A 21993-nucleotide genomic window follows, 5' to 3' on the forward strand; every position below is an offset into this window, starting at 1 on the left:
CGGCAGCACTCATGCGGCTCTGGAATCAGCAACGGTCTTGAAGCAGAGGTTCAACTGCATAAGAGAGTTTCTATACTGCCTAGGTACTGCCAGTGGAGAGATGTGCTAAGTATGTGGGGCATGACTGGCTATAGTCCACCTGGGAAAAGAGTCACACAGCAAAGCCATTAGAGCACTAAGAGGAAGCCAGAAAATCTCCTCCCTCCCCCACCCTACTCTGCTCCGATGTCACATGCAGTTATTTCCAGCCTGCGGGAAAGTGCAAGGCGGCAGCTGTCACACCGAGGCAAGGACTTGCCCCTTATAAACAGAGATTTCAGAACTAAATGACCCATTACAATTAACACAGCTGCAAGAACTGGGACACTTCCACACAGTGTGATGGAGGGTTTGGGGGTGGGGAGGAAGGAGAAAAGAGAGCTAGGATCACTGCTCCAAGCCCTGGCTGTCCCAGTTCACCACTTCTGAAGTATCAGCTTGGGGGTTTTCCTCCTCCTAAAATTGCTGCTATCCAGCATTCTCTTCTATACCTGCTTTCAGACACCAGCAGTCCTAGCAGCTTAAGCACCCACCCCCAGTCACCCAAAGTTAGTGATGCAGTTCAAGCTCACCTGCTGGATGGCCCTCTGTTGACACCAGCATCCAGTTTAGAAATTCCAACTCCCAGAATGATATATTGTTTATAGCGACAGAGTGTCAGCTTTCTATGCAAAACCTCCATATCACATCACGTTTTAATCATCCCTTCCCTGAGCACATTACTCAGACAAAATCTAGCACTGGGAGGATGTACATCCTCCTTCCTCTCCACTGACTACAGTCTTTCCAGATGAAGTGGACAGGTTATATCAAGAAATCCAAGCATGGGGAACAGGAAAAGGTCTATTCAATCAGCAACATCATAATGGCATTTCTCCTGATTGGCTAGAAGGAGGCTTATCCAATACACCTGTCAAGCATGTCACCTAACAATTCAAGGAGCAACTTTTCAGAGGAAAAATACACTTTATAATTGTTGCTTAGCAGTATAGTCCTCAAGATTCACATGGCATAGTAGTTCCTGCTAAGTAAGCTATAATTATAAAGTGTAGTGTTTCCTCTGAGAAGTAACTATAAATGGCATATGGAGGTCCATCTTTGTCTTTAAGATTTCAGATTAAATCTCATCAGTTTACAAATAGAGCTGGAAAGAGGCTTTTCCTAACTGTAAGCCATGGGATCTGAAAGTCAAGTTGGGTTCTTTCTGGCTCGTACATCACTAGTGAAACAGATTCTATAACTGAAATTTATTTTGTGAATAACAAGCTGGAAAAGAACCCAGTTCACTCTCCCATAGCTATCCTGGCTCTCAAGGTCTAAGAAAGAGGTAACATCACTTATACTGTATTTGTCATTACAGTCAGCAAATATTCTGAATACACACAGGGGAACAAAGAGATCGATTAAGAAATTGTTGTTGTTACAGTCATATTTCTGGCCACATTAAGCAAGTTCTGCCAGCCTATTAGTTCAAGACACTTCTGAAGAAGTGCACAACCTAGTCATGACTAATATCAGGCCAGCATGATTTCAACATTTGTTAACTGAGCAGTAAAAGGATACAATCCAGCCAAATTTAAACACAAGCAAAGCAGGTAGCAGGCCACCTGGGGACCAACATTCCAGAGCTCTGCAATGCACATTCAGATCCCCCTCCCTCTCTCTAGCAGTGGAACCAGATCAGGAAGGCAAATCACAACCTGATCGTCATGTCTGGCAGTTTGCCTCCATCTGCACAAATTCTAAGGCCAGCCACAGAGACAGTAGTAAAAAGCTCTCCACTACTGAGAAACAATAGAGGACGGACACCCATCCATGCTCCAAAAGGGGCACCACCCCCTAATATAAGGTCACTTTTCAGAGCAACCATTAACAGAAGTTTCACAAAATGAGTGTAAGTCTGGGCATCTGACAATCTTGATACCTACCACAACCAGTCTGTTCACTTGAGGAGACCCTCTACTCCCTCCCAAGTACACACTGACACTGCAGGATATCAGACATTCAGTTGGGATCTGCTCCATGCTCATCCGCTTCAAAGAGCAGCTCCATCACAGAACAGGATAAATGTAGACCGTCAGCTGCGGTTAATCATAATGGAGAGTTGTGTTTGGTTTCTCCACCTTCCCCAAAACTATTTGCAGTTTAAGAACATTCTGCAATACCCCGTTTGAAAAAGAAAACAGTCCAGTGGTCTCCCTATTACAGAAGGCTTTCACTCTGGCCCCCTATATCTGGTTGAGATCCCACAAATCATGGAAAGATAATCCATTGCAGTACTAATGCACTACTGCAGCTGTCCATGGAGAAAATCCCCTTTCATCCAAGAAACCCTCAAGCTCTTTGATCCTCTCCAACACACAATTATCTTAAAGGCAAAATGGTCCCCTATGCCCTAGCACTATGTACTGGGCTGAAAGAAAAGAAAGCAAGAATGCTATATATCAGGTTTATTCTACATGGCTGCCCTGTCCTACAAGGCAATGCAATTCACAGACTTTCAGCAGCGACAGGAAGCCTCGATGTTAGGTACCTGGACTCAGTGTGATCACAGCCTCCAAGACCATTTAGAAGTCACAACAGTTGAGGGGAGTTATTTCAACGGGACAATTCAGACTACTGAAATTGCTGACCGTTTTTTGAACTGAGTTTACTTTTCATAATTTATGTATGATAAGTGCAATGCTGCCATCTTAGATACTGAAATTAAACCAGTCAATTTCACTTCGTGTTTGGGGTCTGGACTGGAGGGAAAGGTTTAAAGGGGACCATTACAAGAATATATTCTGATTAGCAAAAGTTCTTTATAAAATATGTTTTAGGGGCTTTTCTTCCCCTGTTTAGATTAAGGGTCTTTTAGCTATGCCTGTGCTTTCCACCAACTGTGCTCAAGCTCACCACTCCTCTCCCGCCATCCCTGCGCACACATTGGCATACCTAACACCTCTTGCTACCTTTTCAGTTTCAATTCTCCTGCTGCTGTATTTTCTGTTAAACACCCTCTTGCAGGACATGCACTAATAACACCCTGAAACTAATTATATGCTAAGTGCTTTCAAACAGGGAATATACTAACTGGAAAAACAAACAAACAAACAAAAAAAAACAAAAGTTGTTTCTAATCTCTTCCAGCTATAGTAAACTTAGGGGATACCCATAACAATACTAAGTCCAAAATTCTCAGACGGAAATGCAGTTTTCAAGTTTACTATAAATACCTTTAGTATAGCACTCCCTGCTTTTATATTTGGAAGTGTCATTAAGCAATTTACATTTTGGGCCCAAAATTCATTGATGATGCACATGTTAAATAATCTCAGAAAGGGTTTTTACATAGCTTGAACCATTTCAGCATACAAGAAGAGGCTGCTGTCTTATTTATTCTTCTCCAAGTCCCTTCCCGCATTCTAATCTTTGACTAGCTCCATTTAGGATTCAAGCGCTTAGGCTCTTAAGCTTAATGTTCACCTCCCCTTCCCCCTCCCTGCAAAAGACCTGTGTGGTTTGATTCATGGATAAGTAAAATCTGTACCATGTGCTCTTGAGTACACAGGGTTCACCTGTGGTGAAAATACTAGGTTTTTTGTTTTTTTACAGATGCTTCCTGTTTCGGTGGTGTGAAGCTATTCCTCGTCTCCTGCTCCTAGTGTGGACATAATACTAACTGTAGGAGGAGCCATAGCACAAACTGTTCCACCAATGAGGAGATAAGATTTGATGGTCTTTGCCTGCATTTAAGGCTCCTATTATATCCTGAATGCCAGCATCGAAAGCACTGCTACACAGCTGATGTTAAATAACTGCCGTGGCAGTACTTTAACGTGGCTTGTGTAGTTGCAGCTCCAGCACTGGGAGAGAGCTCCCCCAGCGCTGTAAAAAAAAAAAAACCCCACCGCGGGCGTAGCTAACAGTGCTGGGAGCATGGCTCCCAGTGCTGGTGCACGGTCTACACTGCCACGTTACAGCGATGACACTTGCATCGCTCTGTGAGGTGTTTGTTTCACACCGAGCGAAGAAAGTTTCAGTGCGGTAAGTGGCAGCGTAGACAAGGCCTAACTTTTACAGAGCCCCAGATACTGCACAAGGCCTTGTCTATACTAAACAATGCACCAAACTGATTTTTTTTAAAAATCAGTAAGTTACTGACATAAGTTAAATTGGTTTAACCCTTGCTTATATTGACTTAGGTGTATCATAGGGTATGTCTACACCGCCAGAGTTACAGCACTGGCAGTTACAGTGCCGCTCAGAGAGTGCTGAAGTGAAACCACTGTTGTATGTCCACACTATCAGCTGCCTGCACAATAGCGTGTTCACACTTGTGGCACTTGCAGCGGTATTCAGAGCAGTGCACTCTGGAGAGCTATCCCACAGAGCATCTCTTCCTCTTCTGCCGCTAAGAGTTGTGGGAAGGCAGAGTGGGATGCGGAGCATCCTGGGTCCTGTCCCAATGCCCCGTGATGCATTGCTTTCCATTCCAGCAATCTTTATGCTTCCATCTGCATTTGGCAGTTTGTGTACTGCATGCTCTACTCTGCCTCTTTGGTCTGCAGGAATGGATCCTACACTGTTGACCAATATGCTGCTCAGTCTCACCAACACGTCACGAGTGACAGTGGAGTTATTCCTTAAACTACAAAGGCAAGAGCAGTTCAACACTGATCTCACCACAAATAGCAGCTACAACACGAGAATGCTTGTGGCATTCACGAAGGTGCTGACCACAATGGAACACTGCTTCTGGGCTCAGGAAACAAGCACTGAGTGGTGGGATCACATTGTCATACACATGTGGGATGATGAGCAGTGGCTGCAGAACTTTCGGATGAGGAAAGCCACATTCATGAGACTGTGTGATGAGCTCGCCCCAGCCCTGCGGCTCAAGGACACGAGAATGAGAGCTGCCCTGCCACTGGAGAAGCATGTGGCGATTGCATTGTGGAAACTGGCTACTTCTGACTGCTACCGATCGGTTGCTAAGCAGTTTGGTGTAGGAAAGTCGACTATTGGACTCATGTTGATGGAAGTGTGCAGGGCCATTAATCACATCCTGTTCCGAAAGACACTGACTCTGGGCAACGTGCGTGAGATTGTGGATGGCTCTGCACAAATGGGCTTCCCTCACTGCAGAGGGGCAATAGATAGCACACATATTCCAATTCTGGCACCAGACCACCTAGCCACCGAGTACATTAATAGGAAGGGATATTTCTCAATGGTTTTCCAGGTGCTTGTGGATCACTGTGGGCATTTCACGGCCATTAACGCAGGCTGGTCCGGAAAGAGGCATGACGCGTGCGTGTTTCGGAACACTGGTCTGTTCAGGAAGCTGCAAGCAGGGACTTTCTTTCGGGACTAGATCACCATAGGGGAAGTCGAAATGCCCATTGTGATCCTCAGAGACTCTGCTTACCCCTTAATGCTGTGGCTTATGAAGCCACACATGGGGCACCTAGACAGCAGCAAGGAGTGGTTCAACAACTGGCTGAACAAGTGCAGAATGACTGCTGAGTGCGCTTTTGGCCATTTGAAGGCCCGCTGGTGCTGCCTATATGGGAGGCTGGATCTGGTCGATGACAATATTCCTATACTTATAGCCAAGTGCTGTACTTGTATTTGTGAAAGGAAGGGTGAAAGCTTCACTCAGGGCTGGATCGCTGAGGCTCAGTGCCTGGAGACTGAATTTGAACAGCCAGAGACCAGGGCTATTAGAGGGGCAATTTGAAGCTGAAAGCCACTAATATTTGTTGCTATGCTCAGGAGCGCAGTGCTTGTAATACTAGGAGATTATTGTGATTGGTGCAGACGATGCACTGTGAAGGTTTAAGAAAATTGCCTGTTGCTTTGCAGTACTCTGTTTGCTTTCAATTAATGGAATAAAGATTGCCTTCAAACCAAAACAATTCTTCTATTAAAAAACAACAATCAGAGGAGACAAACAAAAACATCACATCAGCACAAAGGGGGATGGGGGAAGGGGGGGTCCCAGGAGGAGGTGGGGTCCTGGGACGGTTAAAGATTTGTGTATGTCCAGGTATCATATCCAACCTTCTCCACTGGAGTACAATGCAGTGGGTGCTGTACTTCAGCAGGGCTGGGTGGGTGCAGAGGGATGTGTGTTGAGTGCAGTGGGTAATGGGAGTCCACAGGGCTGGATTGTGACGGGGGAGGAGCGGAATGCAGTGGGTACAGACTGGGGCCAGGAGGTTGATAAGAGTGAGTTGGTGGCGTCCGGGTGTATGGGAAAGAGTTTTGCAATAGCAGTTGGAGAGAAGGGCGGGCACGGAGCTGCTCAGTTTGCAGTGCTAGCAGTGCCTGCAGCGTGTCCACTTGGTGCTCCATAATGTTTAAGAGCCGCTTCGTGGCTTCATTCTGGTGCTCTGCGTTCTCCTTTCAATCCCTCTTCTCGCTGTTCTGCCACTCCTTCAATTCTTGTTTTTCAGCTGTGGAGTGCATCATGACATCACACAGAAAGTCCTCTTCAGTTCTTCGTAGCCTCCTTCTAATTCTGCGCACCTGTTCAGCTGGCGATAACAAAGAGGGAGGCTGGGCTCTCAAAGTCATCTCTATGAAGCCAAAATGCAACATTTTGCAGAAGCAATATTGTTTGCAACACACAGACCACTGATTCAGTGATTTAAAACACAGCCACTATTCACATACCTAAGTGGCTAACCCCAGACAAGCACACATGAGCCACAAGACCCCCAAAATGGTAACAGCAGAAGTAGAGGAAATCAATGTTCCAGGACCGTACTGAACACTGGGCATGTGGCTCTTGGGTACAGCCAGCACTGTAGGGGGCGGATCTTATAATCATTACTGTTCCCACATTTTCCACAGGCTGTGTTCATTATGGAAGATATCTTGCTGCTGAAGGTGGGCAGGGAATCAAGGGAGGTTCTTCTCCAAGACTGCGGCTTCTGCCCTGGCCCTTATGCGGCTCGTCTGTGTGCAGCAATGGTCCTCCCCCTGCCAGTGATGACAGAGTGGCATGGGAACGTTACCCTTAATGGGACAAGAAACAAAGCAGCTCTGCCAAAGAACCTGTGGCAACGGATTGCCCAGTATCTCCATGAGTGTTTCGTGGAAATCTCTGATGCAGATTCCCATGAAGTGAGGGAGTCAAACAACACCCTGTTCCATTGCTCAGACTAGGCATGTGGTGGTACATGCATCACACAGACACAAGCCTGCTTTCTGCAACCCTCCTGCCTCCAGCAACTGGCTTCAGTGATTCCCAAAATCCAAGCCACTTACCAAGGGTCTCCTCTCTGTTTGCGCTTCACAAAGCTCCGATAGCTGCGACTGGCTAGGCTCCCTCTGGGGTAGAGGAGAGCTCCTGGCTGCATACATCTCTGACCTCAGAGTCATCCTCTGCCTCTGCGTCCCCCTCCCCGTCCAAGATTTCCTCCTCCTGGCTCGATCCACTCTCGACTGGCACGCGAGCAACTGAAGTATCCACAGTGGCCTTTGCAGTGGAGGTGAGGTCACCACTGAGTATCATATCCAGCTCTTCGTAACTCGTGGCCACAGCACTGGAGCAGCGGTTTGCCTCCCATGCCTTGTGGTAGGTGTTCCACAGCTCCTTCACTTTGACCTTCCACTGCAGTGTGTCCCAGTCATGGCCCCTTTCTTTCATGCATTGTGAAATCTGTCCATAGGTATCGTAATTCCTACAGTGGAGCACAGTTGGGACTGGACAGCCTCCTTTCTCTAAATGCTGATGAGGTCCAGCAGCTCGGCATTGCTCCAAACAGGGGATCGCCTGGTGTGTGGAGCAGACATGGTCACCTGGAAAGATGCACTGAGACCACTTCACACATCACCAAGCAAACAGGAAGGGGACTTTCAAATTCCCAAGGAATTTAAGGGGTGGGGGCAGGGCCAGAGGTGTGATGACCAGAGAGGCGAGAAGAGTAATAGTGAGACACCTCCCGGAGGCCAATTGCAGCACTGTAATCGACCAGGGTGTCTACATTGGCACCACAGTATTGTAGCCATGGCGCAGAAAGATGTACACTTCTCATCGGGGTGTTTTTTTTTAATAGCGCTGCAACTGCAGTTTCTGCGCACTAAGTGGCTTGGCAGTGTGTACACCCCAGGAGTTACTACACAGAAAGCTGCTTTACTGTGCTGAAACTTGCCAGTGTAGACAACGCCTAGCAGAGGTTTGCTCTGATTAAGTGGGTTGATTTTTTTAATTGATCTAGTTAAACTGGTGCTCTTTTCTAGAATAGATAAGGTCTAAGAGACATTACCACCCTCATATTTCAACTCTCCCTGCAGTAACCTTTAAAACCAAATGTTAATTTTATGTACCAGGACCAACCTCTCCAGCCAGCTTCAGCATTCCCATTCTTGTTGATATTTCACAGCTATATTTTCAGTGGAAACGCTGAATTTTAGCTAAGAGTTTATAAATAAAAAAAATTCATAAAGAAATACAACCACTTTTAAAAGGACAAGCTACTCAGGGTCAGTTTGCAGTGACAATCACAAAGTAAAGTCCTTGGGTGTAGTTTGTAAGTTGTGCCCAGTTCAATTAAGTCAATCTACGAAGGAAAAACGAGCAAAACAAGCATGAAACCAAATGGAAAATTTGTGTTCCAGCAACTTTGGCAACAAACAAAATGCCCTAAAATCCATTTTCCTTATCAAGTGTTTTATCTGTTTATTTAAACAAAGGACTGCAGAGCACTTCTAATTACAGGAATGTCCCACCTAAGAGAATCTGCTAACACAGCCTTCCAAGGAACCAAGAGAAAAGGAGGACACAATAGAATGGAGACTTGCTAAATGGAATAGATCTGTTAAATTAACACATTTTCTGTCAACCAAATCAGCTGCCCATAGTGCTATTGTTGCTGAAACAATGGAGATCCCAGGAATGGGCACCCATTAAAAAGAACAAGCCCGCTGAAAGGATACACTCTCTGAGCCACAGAGCTTGTGTTTAAAAGAATTCGCTACTGTAAGGAAGGAGGAATCACTAGGCTGCATTGTTCTCACAATCACAGCAGATGCTGTTGCGTATAGTGACAAGGGAAAAATTAATTTTCATAAACATCTGCAATAAGCTTTAAAGCAATAAACCTTTAATTTGGTTACTTTTAACTGCTTGACAGTCGTCATTTCCCTCTAGCTCTTTTATTGAGAAAGTTTTTCTTTAAATAGTCTCCAAAAGCATCCATAGACATTATAAAGGTTAATTCTTCACCCATCATGCAGGCACTTAACGGATGCCAGGGGCAGAATGGCACAGCAACAGACAGTGCTATGTGGGGAGAGAAAAAGCCCAGAGATCTACACATAACTTTGCACCACTTTAAAGGTATTATTTTAAACTGGTGTAGTTACACAGGTGCCAACTACTGTATGCATACTCAAACCACTGAAAACTTGGCTTACGAATTCATATAATCAGTTTTAAACCAATATATATCACATGGGTTTGCACCAATTTAACCAAACTGGTTTAAGCAAGCTGGTGCAAGTTTGTGTATACACAAACCCTCACAGGTGCAAGCAAACTGATATGTCATGTTTGAACTGTTATACACAGAGATTTAACCTAACTTGGCTTTTAAACACATTCAGGTTAAACTGGTGTAGCTTGTATGTGCAGACAACCCCAGCCATTCTCAGGGCATGTCTACACTAAAAACTTAAGTCTACGCAAGTTAAGTCAACACACAGACACCCTACCCTCTTTATGTCAGTGGCATGTGTCCTCACCAGGAGCACTTCCACTGACTTAAAAGGGGTAGTGTGGGGGCTGAAAGCCCAGGCTCTCAGCTCTGGGTGGAGCTCCCCACTGGGAGCCCAGCAGCCACCCAGACTCCCCACTCCAAGCTGGGATGTGACCCAGGCAGGGCCGGCTTTAGGCTGATTCGCCTGATTCCCAGGCATCGGGCCCTGAGCCTTAGACATCTTTTTTTTTTTTTTAAACTTACCCCGGGTGCCTGGCTGCGATCTGCTCGGGGTCTTCCGTGGTCCCGCTCCCTTAAGCGAAGCACAGGAGGGAGCGCGGCAAGCCCCGCTCTCCCGGCTGGAACCCCGGCCGGAGCGTGGCAAGCCCTGAGGCCCCGCTCTCCCGGCTGGAGCCCCAGCTGGAGCTCCAGCTGGAGCGCGGCAAGCCCCGCTCTCCTAGCTGGAGCTCCGGGCCTTTAAATAGCCTCCAGAGCCTCCAGGGTAGTGAGGGGCTCCGGGGGCTATTTAAACGGTCAGGGCTCCAGCTGCCTCTGCCACCCCGGTCCTTTAAATAGCCGCCAGAGCCCCGCCACCCCCATGCATTCCCCAGGGCTCCCGCGGCTATTTAAAAGGTCCAGGGCAGGGTAGAAGCTGGGGAGCCCGGGCCCTTTAAATAGCCCCCAAAGCCCTGGGATAGCAGGGAGCTTGGGGGCTATTTAAAGGGCTGGGGCTCCAGCTGCTTCTGCTGCACCCCCTGCCTTGCCCACACCAGCCCCGCTCCCCCTGCCTGCAGCCAGTTCTGCACCCCATGCCCACAGCCAGTCCCTGTCAAACCCCCTGCCGTGGCTCCAGTAAACCCCTGCCACACACCCGTGGCTCTGCCCAAAGCCAGCCAGCCCCACCCACACTGCTGCCCGCACCAGCCCTGCACACCCTGCCCTGTCTTCAGCCAACCCCTGCTGCAACCCCTGCCTGAAGCCAGCCAGTCTCACACTCCTCTGTCTCCAGCCCTGCCAACCCCTGCTGCATCCCCCCGCGGCCCTGCCTGAAGCCAGCCCGCCCTGCACACCCCCTATCTCCAACCAGCCCCGCACCCCTTGCCCTGCCTGCAGCCAGACCCTGCCTCCAGCCAGCCCCATGTCCACTTGTGCCCTGCAGTTCCCAGGGCAGTAACCCTGCACACCTGCTTCAATGAGGAGGGCAGGGAGCAGCTGGGACCCACACGTGAAATGGCAGTCATTAATAACCAATCAACAGCATATATGATGCAATGTACATAATATATAATTTTATTATTTATATAGTTACAGAAAGTAGATAATACATGAAAGAAATGAAAGGCTTTTTTTCCACTTTTTCTTTTTTTTTTTTTTTTTAAGTCATCCCTGCCAGGGCCCCACTGAAAATGTTCAGATTGGGACCCGCACTTCCTAAAGCCGGCCCTGCACCCAGGTTCCCCGCTGTCTGTGTTTCTTGCCAATTTCACAGCTCCCACAACCAACGGCCATGTAAGTAATGCAGTGTCTACACAGACACTGTATTGCCCTAGCTACACCGACGTAAGCCCTATGCCTCTTGTGGAAGTGGAGTTACTATGTCAGTGTATTAGGGCACTTACATTGGCAGGAGCAAGGTTGTAATGTAGGCCAGGCCTCAGTCTCTTGACCCCAGATTACAATGACCCTGATTTGCAGATTAAGAGGAGCCATAGCAAATTCTACTGAGTGTCCTGGACAGCAAAAAGAAGCAACTATGACAGGAGTAAGATGGGATTAGAGGGGTAAAAGGGAAACCAAACCAGATAGTTCAAATCTCCATCTTCATCCTCCTCAACCTTTTGATTTTACACTTCACCATTCTTGAAATCTTGCCCTCCCGTTGGCTTTTCTGGCTCTGTGCTCTTCAGATTCTACTACCTCTGAGCGTTCCTTTGGTGTCTTCTCTTCCTCCTCTCTCCATCTTTTGAGAACGTACCACATGGCTCCACAACTCCTCCAGCACCCTCTCTCCGTAGGACCTTTTCTACACTTAAGAATTTTAGGGAAAAATTCCTGCCATGGCTAACACTAGTATAGCTGTACCAGTGCACCTGTGGGAGCGCAGGAATACAGCTCAAGCACCAAGGTAGTAAAAATATCAGAAGCCGTATCTACATTAGGGCTTCCACCAATCATAATGTTCCCTCTGAAATTCCCTAGGATACCCACAGCCTAGGCGACCTTAGTATACAGAGCCTCAACTACCATCTCATAATTCTACCTCAATTCCTGACCCGTATCAATCTGATCCTGAAACTCTGGTTCCCTCTGTGATATTTCCTCCTGGATGTCTTGCCATCAATTTAACTGTCACATGATCAAAATGGAACTCCTCATTTTCCCTTCCAAAACCCCTTCATTCTCCCTATCTTAGTCACTGCTGAGAACATCCTCCTTCCTGTCACTTATTTCCATGACCTGGGCATTATCTGACACCTCCCTCTCTCTAGACCTGTACATCCAGATTGTGCCTAATTCTTACTATATCGTCTTCCACAACATTTATAAGATCTGCCATTTTCTCACTGTCCACACCACTAAAATTCTTGCTGAGGCCCTCATTATCTCCCATCTTGACTACTGCAACCCTCTTTCTCTAGTCTTTCTCATATACACCTTGGGTCCACTCAAAACACTAATGCTAAAATAATCTTCCTGGCCTGTTGTTCTGATAATGCGAGTCCCACACCCTTTCCTTCTTCAAGTACCTCCCTTTTCAAGTGCATCAGAAAACAAGATCTTGGTCCAGAGGTGTCAAACACCTAGACTGCTTGGTGTATTTTTAGGACTGGCATGGTATATTCAGATTATGCAGAATTCAAGCATTTGTTTAAAAAAGTTTCTAGTTCCCATGGTTGTGAAAACATGAACCAAATGTGTTCCTGTCTACAGACAATTTGAAACAATAACTGAGAAGTGAACTTTCATGTCCCGAAATCTACAAGAAAGGAAATGTACAGGATGAAACAAGATCGGGGGTGCCCTGTTTAGGACTGTTCTGGTGTATCTTGGAGTATGAGGGGAAACATGGAATCCTTCCCCAAGAAGGCAAATGGACAGCATGCTTGATCATGAAAAGAGGGTCACAGAAACCTTGGCTGTAAAGCACTGCAAGGATTTTGGGTGAGCAATATTCTAAAAGACGTGAGAGTAACTGATAAGTTAAGTCTAGGCTTTAGAATGTATGTTATGATTTTATTTTATATGTAACCACTTGTTTCCAATATTTCAACTTGCTACTTTCTACTTGAATCTCTGTCTTGTTAAATAAATTTAGATGTATTTACAGTGAAATCAAACACAGTTGCTGTGTCTTACGCACAGTGGTGATACGAGGTAGAATTGGTAAGCTGGGGTGCATTGTTTCTTCAGAAGCAGTGAATCTGTGAATACTGTGAGCGTCCAAAGGACCAAGCACTGAACACTCCAGGGGAAAGCTCAGAGGGCTCAAAGATTGGGGTGCGCTAATCACTAATCTGTAGAGTAACAGCAGGGCCTGCAAGATCTGGTGGGGAGTGCTTGTGTTGCACCTGGCTAGTGGAGCTGACCCATGGCAGGGACAGACAAGGCTTCCTCACACTAAGGGCAGATGACAGTGAGGAGACTCACAACCCTTGATACCCTCAGGATGTGACACACTGCCATTTTAAGTGTTAATTATTTTGCTTCTGATCATTTAGCAAACAGAATAAGGCAGGTGGTGGAAGTGAAGTCCAAGAAGGTGGGAACTGGTGCAGGAGAGGAAATATAAAGAGAAAAGACACAAAGAGAGAAGAAGAGAAACAGGGAATGGATGAGAAACAGACAGCAGAAATTGCTCTGGCCTTAAAGCATATTTTCCCCACTAAGTTATCGTGAATGTGCAAATCAAGTGCTGACTAAACGACTGATAACTAAAAGCCTAGATCCTACAAAAACATCATATTCCCTCCCCATGATGTTTGTGCAAACCACTGATGTCAGCAAGAATTCCACCGCTGAACAACAGTAGCATGTAGTCCCATAGTTATATATACCAGCCCAAAGATCATAAACACACACAGATTATGGATTTCTCCAAATTTAACACTTTGTCTAGACCTTATCTTTGAGGCACTTCACAGTTTATTCACAGCCTACATATTCGTTCTGTATCTTAGCCCACTGCACATCACCTCCTCTCCACAGCCAACAATGCTAGCCTCTATCGGCAAATGTTTGCTTCTCCCAGACGCACCTCCATGTCCCTCATGTATGGAGCAAGCTCCCTGAACTAGTCTGTAAAGCTACTGTGCAGTCTACTTTCAAAAGATGTCAAGGTCCTGTTCAACCTAGGATACCTGTAGAAAAATACTAACTGATAACAGACAGGCAAATGGCTAGTAACTTCTAATTTATTTACATCAAATTTAAAATATTTAACCAACTCAACTTATTTAGCTATAAACATAGCTGGTCTTTGTATATGTACAGCCTTATTACTGTTTTCTGGCCAGTTTGTACTGAGTGATTATTACACCTACTTGTTGCATTTGCCTTAAGCTGTAAGCTCTTCCAGGCAGGGACCATCTTCCCTTCTGCCCAGTGTCTAGCACAATAGGACCTTAATATGTTCTCTAGATGCTACTGTAATACAAATAATAAAATAATAATAATGGGTGGTGACCCAAAGGAAGAGCAGCAGTGGGGTGAGATTTTAACAATATAATATTGGAATGAATCATTTACATAATTATCTCAATACAAATCAGTTAAAGCACTGAAAAAGTTATTAAAAGAAAATGTTGCTGGGTACAGTGAAAGCTCCCCACCCCACCCCCACACACACTCAGGGCAAGCTGGACCTAAATTGCAGCAAAACCATAAGTTTCAGTGATACTTTGGTTCATCAGAATGGAATTGTTTAGGATGCTTAATTTCCATGTGCCTTAACTTTTTGCATCAACTCACTGCATCAGAAGTTGATAGCCAGGGAAGCTAGAAGTTCTGAAAAGTTGGAGATTTTGATACCCAAGAAGGCATGAGAGGCCATTTGAGATGAGACAAATGCTGCTAAAATGTTAAGCACTGAACTGTTGATATTTAAAAGTGCTGTCTTTAGGTTTCAGAGTAAACAATCCAAAAAGATGAATGAGGCCATTCAAACATTTCAGAGATATCATTTAATACTGATGGCAGAGTCAGGAAGATAAACTCCGCATTGGTTTAATATTCTGTTCTTTTTTTTTTTTTTTTTTTTTTAAGATATTCTCGACAACCTTGGCATACATCTAGCAGTTATTTATTTTAAATGTAACCTTAGGTTCCAAAGCACTATTTGAGGGCAAGAAAGATACTACAGTAAATTCTGTGGCTGGGAGCAAGAAAGATACCACAGTAAATTCTGTGGCTGTAACATCATGGATTACAAAGGACCCTGGTTACAGAAAATGAGGAGAACCATAAAGGCATGGTAATAAGTCCTTGTGTGGGCAACTATCATTTTAATGTTGACCTGTTCACAAAAGTGCATTTAGAAGTAGTGCTTTGATAGGCCAATGGAGGTCACAAAATTCTGACTCTGACGCTTTGCTTCACTAGGGTAAAAAAAAATTATATTTTTAACGTGACAAAATCTTAGTGTAGCAAAGCAGGTGTAGTTTTAAACACATGGGAGGCAAGGGAAGTAGCATGAAATAGATAAAGAGCAACAGGTCAGAAAATTGAACAGAAACGTGTTTAGATAGAGAAGGTAGTTTAGACAGATAGGTTAGAACAGTGGTGCATTTTCTTTCGGAGGGCTGGAGAGAAGTAACAATACAGTCAGTGTATGAACTGCATTGGGAGGCAGAAGGAGAGAAGCATCTTAAAGCCATAGTGACAGAGGCAATTTGCCCAAAGGCAATTTTAAAACCCACAGGAAAAGATTCATATTTCCCATATGCAATGTGGCTTTCCTTTTGCAAATCAACTAAGTTAACAATGTTTTGATTATTTTGAAGCACATACTTGAAAGTCACCCCCTTTTGACCCACCAATGCAGATATTCTTCAACTGTAGTTCACGGCCCCCATGCACTTGCTAAAGGAACCAAAACAGCTGAGTGGTGACATGATTCTGGCCAATTTCCAGTTTCTCAACTACATGAACATACAGCTGAAAATGTTAAACACAAGTATTATCTTATTCATAAACAATTGCTGTAGCTGTCATAGAGATGCTTCTATATGCAATTACAAATGGGAAGGGTAAATGTCCAAGAGACACACTGTATCAGGATGTGGTCCACACTATGGCTATGTCTTGACAGGGAGGAAAGAGTTGCTTTCTTCATTCGTGTTAGCTAATATGATTGCAGAAAGCACCTTTTCTGCACGTCAACACAAAGCCCAGGAAGAAAGTTGATAATCTCTGCAATAGGGGTTTGTGGTCAGCCCTCACTCCAAACTAATATTTGAGGGGAAGAGGGCAAACTCTCAGTGTGCTGCCAATGTTAACAGCAGCAAGAAAACACAACAAAATAATTTGATTTTTAAAGGGGAATACAAGTTTGTACATAACAGCTGGCTCACAGGCTGTTCCTTAAAAACAGTATGTAGTATCCTGATTTTATAAAAGTGTGTGCAAAATTCTGCATGACCCCAAACATGTTCCAATGCACACATATGCACTCACTCATGCCCCACTGAACTTGTGACCTGGTTGTAGCTGAACCCCTCCTGAGTCCACTGCTGTGTGATGCAGTGTAGATTTGAAAAGAGGAGCCCTGTGCCTTGTCAGGCAACTGCATCTGCTGAAGCCAGCATGGGGGCTTGGTGTTCAACACCGCCCTTCCCATAACAATACCCAGAGCCTGGCCTGATGGATGCACTTCTTTATCTGAGCCAACCAGCTTCATAAACCCACTCCCCTTCTCCAGCCTCTCACCACGCAATGGTCCAGGAAAAAGAAAACAAAACATCTGCTTCCCAGGTTTCTGACGCATACAGCTGCTGATGGCAGCCCACATCTGGAAGCTTCACTTTTTTTTCAGTTCAGTAAGTACAGGGCAAGAGGTTTGCATTTAAAAAGAAAAACAAAAGAGCTCAGATGTATCACTATACCAAAATCACAGAGAACTTTCCAAGAATTTTCAAGCAGTCTACACAATAAGGCTACCTTCCTCCCATCCTTCCCTGTACTCCAATTAAAGATGATATACAAAGGCGAAGAATTTGCCTGTGTCGATTTTACTTTTTATTATGATGAATAAAGATATTTTTTTAAAAAATCAGAAAAAAACCCTTTAATGTTAGAAATTCAGATTTTGACTACCCAGGAAACATTATGCTGTCTGGAAAACTAGTGAAATCTAACATTGCAAGAGACTGAAACCTAGCAATTAAGAAAGGAAGGGATTTAAAAAAATAAAAACACAGAATTAGGACTCGTCTACACTTTAACTATGTCACTATAGTTAAAACAGCAAAACTTTAACCTGCAAATCTCCCCTTAGTGTAGACAGTTATAAAAATGTTTATACTGGTATAATTTATACTGGTTGGGGAACCAAATTAAGCTATATCGATGTAAAAAACCTTATATTGCATCTAACTGCATCTGCACGAGGGCTTTTACTGACAGGATCACGTCAACAAAAAATAAAAAACACATTAATATATATAGACACACACACACACACACACCCATCACTGACATACGCAGGCCAATAAAACTTTAAGTGTGGATTAACCCTTAATTTCAGATTCTGTTTGCTTGTTTATTTTTTGATAACGCCTGTTTATAAACACTAGTGTCCTATGACCACTTGGAAGAAAGGATTTCTTTGTGGAAAAGTGCACACCAGTGCCCCTTCAATTAAGGCGAGAGACCAAAATATACATCTCAGAGACACTCCTCCACACCCCATAATGTCCTTCAGCAACACTGAGGGAAAACCAGATGGGATATGTATAATATTTCTAAGGTTAGAAACAAGCACACTCCTGAGAGATGTTAAGCCGATCTAACCCCCAGTGTAGATGGTTACAGCCTCTTGTGGAGGTGCATTAACTATAGTGACCAGATAACCCCACCTGTTCCTGTAGTGAGTATTTACACTGAACACTACAACGTCACAGCTGCAGCATTTTTACTGAAGACATAGGACATTTCTTCCCAATTTCTTTCCAGGTGATGTTAGCTTCCCCACCCTAAGCAAGTTCTAGGAACTGATGTGGAGCTCAAATTCACTTCACTGGTGAAGCAAGCCAGATGCTAATTGCCTGCTAAGCTGAAATGCTAGTGAGTTGGCTTTTTGTCATTGTAAATTTTGGTTCCTTGGAAGACTTCACAAGGCTGGACCAAAGAGCCTCTCCACCCCACCCCTTTAGTGTTTTGCATTAATAGCAGGGGGGAGGGGAGTTCCCTTTCCAAAGGAGTTGCATCACTGAGAGACCTTCTCCCCTTTCAAGATTTCACACTGCATACGGGATTCCCCCTCTTCAGAAATTCACATCCTGCTCAAGGAGTTTTGCCCTTTAAGAATTCACATATCCTGTTGAACCTTAAGCATCTCTGGAAAGGGGCCTTTGGAATTCACATTCATGGGGCAATTACTGTCTTAAAAAAATGCTCACCGCCTTACTGTTCTCTCAGGTTACTGCCAATATGCTACCAAGATAGCATTTAGAAGCAAACAGAAAAAATTTCTTACTGTGTCAAACTTTGCAGCATTTACCACCCAAAATACAAAATATTTACAAGACACTGCCCACAACCATACATATATATCTGAAAATATATTTCAATTTAGAAAATAGTGCACTGCAGAGAGACGACATGCTTGTGGCACTCCATTTAGATCACTTCAGAAATTATTTGGAAGTTGCACAATGAACATAAATGTTCCCCTAATGCATCCATCTATCCTAACAAGATTTCTCAACATTTCAAATCATGAAAACTGGCATCATCCACCATTAAGTTAAAACATCCAACATCCCCTACTACGACCCCACCAAAAAGAAAAAACTGTCCAGGCAGGAAGACTCTTACCAGTTTAGCAGAAGAGACCAAACAACTTAAAATTAATGCTGCACACTTCCTTGTGCAACCACATTTCAACAAAACATATCTAGCTGTATTCAACTTTTGCTCATTTCTGCTTAACTCCAACCCCATCCATGGTCTTCTTGTATCTCTACAGCCAAAGGTGACACAAATCAGTGTAGGTCACTGCAAGACAAGCTCCTCCTATCACAACCACCATTTTGAGCAGTGACTGGGGAAGGGAACACATTTTATATTCTGCAAAGCACTGTGCAAGTTTCCAACACTAACACTATATTTTATAATAGCAAACCAGATGATAAAATCCCAGGGCTATGATAATCTGTTCTTTGACAGATCAGTATGTAAGGGTAGTTGCTGACCCTAAATATCCTGGTTTCTTATGAGATCTCAAGTTGTTTCTCTCAATTTCTTTAATATGCCCTTTCCATTCACTTTAATATTTCTCCTCACTACCATATTGCATCATTGCACTTTTTCATCAAGCAGCTCCCCCATCCCCCAGCCATCTACTCTATATTTTACTCATGCATCCTTCCCACAAAACCCTCAGAAGTCATTTTTGCTACCTGGCAAAACCTCTGCTTTTGATGTACACTTTAAAGTTTGAAAAAGCATCAGAGAAACACCAAAGTTGTTACATCTGTTACAAACAGATGGAAAACCCCAGGTTTAATCACATTGGTCTAAGCAGCTTATGATCTTGGGAGTAAAAGCTAGAGGCCCTGGAAGATCTATTGGGGTACACCCTTCATTCCTCCCTTCTTTTCATCTTGTTATTCTCCAGAATTCGTAAATTCTGAAACACACACAAATTCACACACTTACTCTATAGTTTAGAATATTAAGGCAGCAAGTGGTACTGCATTTCAAACGTTTGGGGACATTGGGCAAAAACAAAATGTAAAGACTACATCAAAATAACTTAAAACTTAATTTTTAAACAAAAGAAAGAATAGCCATGAATATATTGGTAAAGAGCTAGCCAAAAAACGTTACTAGAAAACATTAAGAATGGGGTATAAGGAAAGCAGAACTCGCATTGCAATTTGCTTCTATAACAGAGAATGATTTTTTTTCCTTTCTGTAACTAAGACTGTATCAATTGACTCGATAGTTTGCAGTGCTATACTCAGACGCACTGATGGACAAAAATCATCATCACCATTACTTGTTCCAAACCCTTAAGGTGATTTACCGACATTTGGAGTTGTCTCAACATGACACCCTCCAAAACAACACCTCTCCTCACAACAAGCTAAGCCCGTAGGGCAGCGTGAGACGGGAATAGCTAACGCACAACCACCCTCTGTAGCGTAGACCCTTCTGGCTTGAGTTCAATTGTCACAAAGCCTTAGGGCAGTGGCACCTCCACGCACAGGAGGGGAAGCCAAGCTCCCCTCCCCTCCTTGGTCCCTGCAGGGATAATGGTGGCACAACAACAAACTCCAAGCCAGCCGTCCGAGGGAACACCAGCCTCAGTCGCAGCGGTAGGGCCGGGAAGGGGGGTGGGAGGAGAGAGATTAGAAGGGTCCAGTCCGGATCTTTCGCCTTAGACTGTGTGGGGAAGGGAAGCAGCCTCCCTCTGCAGGGGTCGGTGCTCATGGCGAGCAGGCAGCCACATGCCTGGCATCAATCAGCAGCCCCTGGGGGAGGTGGGCACCCAGGCAGCTCCCGGCTCTGGTCCGCCCCGAAGTTTGTTGCGTGGGGCTGGTTGGGCGGCCCGGGAGCAGACGCGGCTCTAGGTCTGTCTAGAACGGGCCGAAGCGAAGCGGGATCAGGCCCGTCCCCGGGACTTGGGGGCAGTTCAGATCCGGATCCAGGCTTGGCATCGCCGGTTTCCCGGGGCTGCAGGAACCAGCTCCAGCCAGACCCTCCTGGGGCAAAGTCTCCGCCAAAGAAATTTTCCCGTGTGCACGGGATGCCCAGCAAGGATCCGGCTTCAACCCTCTGGCACGGAGCAGGGACCAAGCTTGGGCGGCGGCTTTCCCCAGGGCAGAAGGGCCGCTCCCCAAACAACTCACGCAGCCCGAGAGCAGCCAGCGAGAGACCGCGAGGGAGCTCCCCGCCCAGCCCCCCAGGACCTCGGGCAGCGGCTCCCTCTCAGCCCGGAGACCAGGCGGGGAAGGCAGAACAGCTGCCCGGGAACACGGGGCTGCGGCGCGGGGAGAGTTCCTGCTCCGGGGCAGCCCTTTGGGGGGGCAGTCCCACCGGGTCCCTGCTCCCCTCCGCGGCTCACCTCTATCTCGAAGTCGGGCAGACGGAAAGCGGTGCGGAAGAGGGAGCAGAAGTGAGCGATGGCCGGGACTTCCCACCAGGAGCGGAGCTCGCCCAGCCCCTCCGGCCCCCCGGTCCCCACCACGCCGCAACCTCCGTCCTCCTCCGGGCACATCTCCCGCTCCGTCTCCGCGCTCTGCTCAGCAGCAGCAGCCCCCCAGCACCAGCGGCGGCCCCGCGCTGCCCCTTCGCCTGCGCATGGGGCTCCGGGCTGGCGCCTCGGCTCGGGGGTCTCTAGGGCCGGCGGTGGCGCTGCTGCCCCTGCTGCACGGGGGGGAGCTGCTGCTGGCGGCCGCCGCGCGGACCCATCCTCCTCCTCCTCGCGCCGCCGCCGCTGCTGCTGCCCTCTCCATACAATGTAACCATCGCACCGCCGGGGAAACAGATGGGGCCGGGGGGAGGGGAGGGGGCTACGAGGAGGGGGGAGGGGCGTGGCCTATGGACTGGGGTGGTGCTTAGAGAGAGGGGGTGGAGCCATCTGGGTAAAGGGGCGGGGCCTGAGTAAGGCGCGGCCGGGGACTGGGAGATGGAGGGGCCGGAGGGGCGTGGTCTGGGGAGTGGACAAAAGAGGGGAGGGGCCGTCCGGGAGAGAAGGCGGGGCGAAGCTGGGGGCGGGCTGGTTGGTTGGTTAGAGGCAGGGAGGAGGCGGGGCTTGGGGAGTAAAGGGGCTGGCGATGCGGGGCCGCGCACGAGGAGGGGGCGTGGCCGGGCTCTCATCACAACAACAGGAGGCAGCTCGCTGCTTGGCCCGGAGGCGCAGGCAGCAGTGCTCGGGGGGGCGCGCTCGGACTGCCCCGCCTCCTCCTCCGTGGCGCTGCGCCCTCAGGGGTAGTGGCTTGCTCCTCACTGGGGAGTTGCGGGGGGGAGGGTTTGGAAGCTGGCCTGGAGGTGCTGCCCCAGGACGCGGGGAAGCAGGCGCCTGGAGCTTCTGGGCTGG

The 21993-nt window shown here is 46.5% G+C and overlaps 1 protein-coding gene across 2 annotated transcripts in view; it reads right to left on the reverse strand.

Annotated features, from left to right (window-relative positions):
• The window catches only part of LOC115640046 (cat eye syndrome critical region protein 2), a 137496-nt gene extending 116325 nt beyond the window's left edge, over window positions 1-21171 (reverse strand). Inside the window, exon 1 of one of the 2 annotated variants that reach the window (XM_030542925.1) lies at window positions 21019-21171. In XM_030542925.1, the coding sequence (XP_030398785.1) occupies window positions 21019-21171 (153 nt within the window). Of the gene's footprint in view, window positions 1-18764; window positions 18838-21018 lie in introns of those variants that run through there. The other variant, XM_030542929.1, reaches the window with a different exon arrangement.
• Window positions 21172-21993: the final 822 nt, after the last annotated feature.

The sequence above is a fragment of the Gopherus evgoodei genome, chromosome 1 (assembly GCF_007399415.2).
Source record: "Gopherus evgoodei ecotype Sinaloan lineage chromosome 1, rGopEvg1_v1.p, whole genome shotgun sequence".
Classification (NCBI taxonomy): domain Eukaryota; kingdom Metazoa; phylum Chordata; order Testudines; family Testudinidae; genus Gopherus; species Gopherus evgoodei.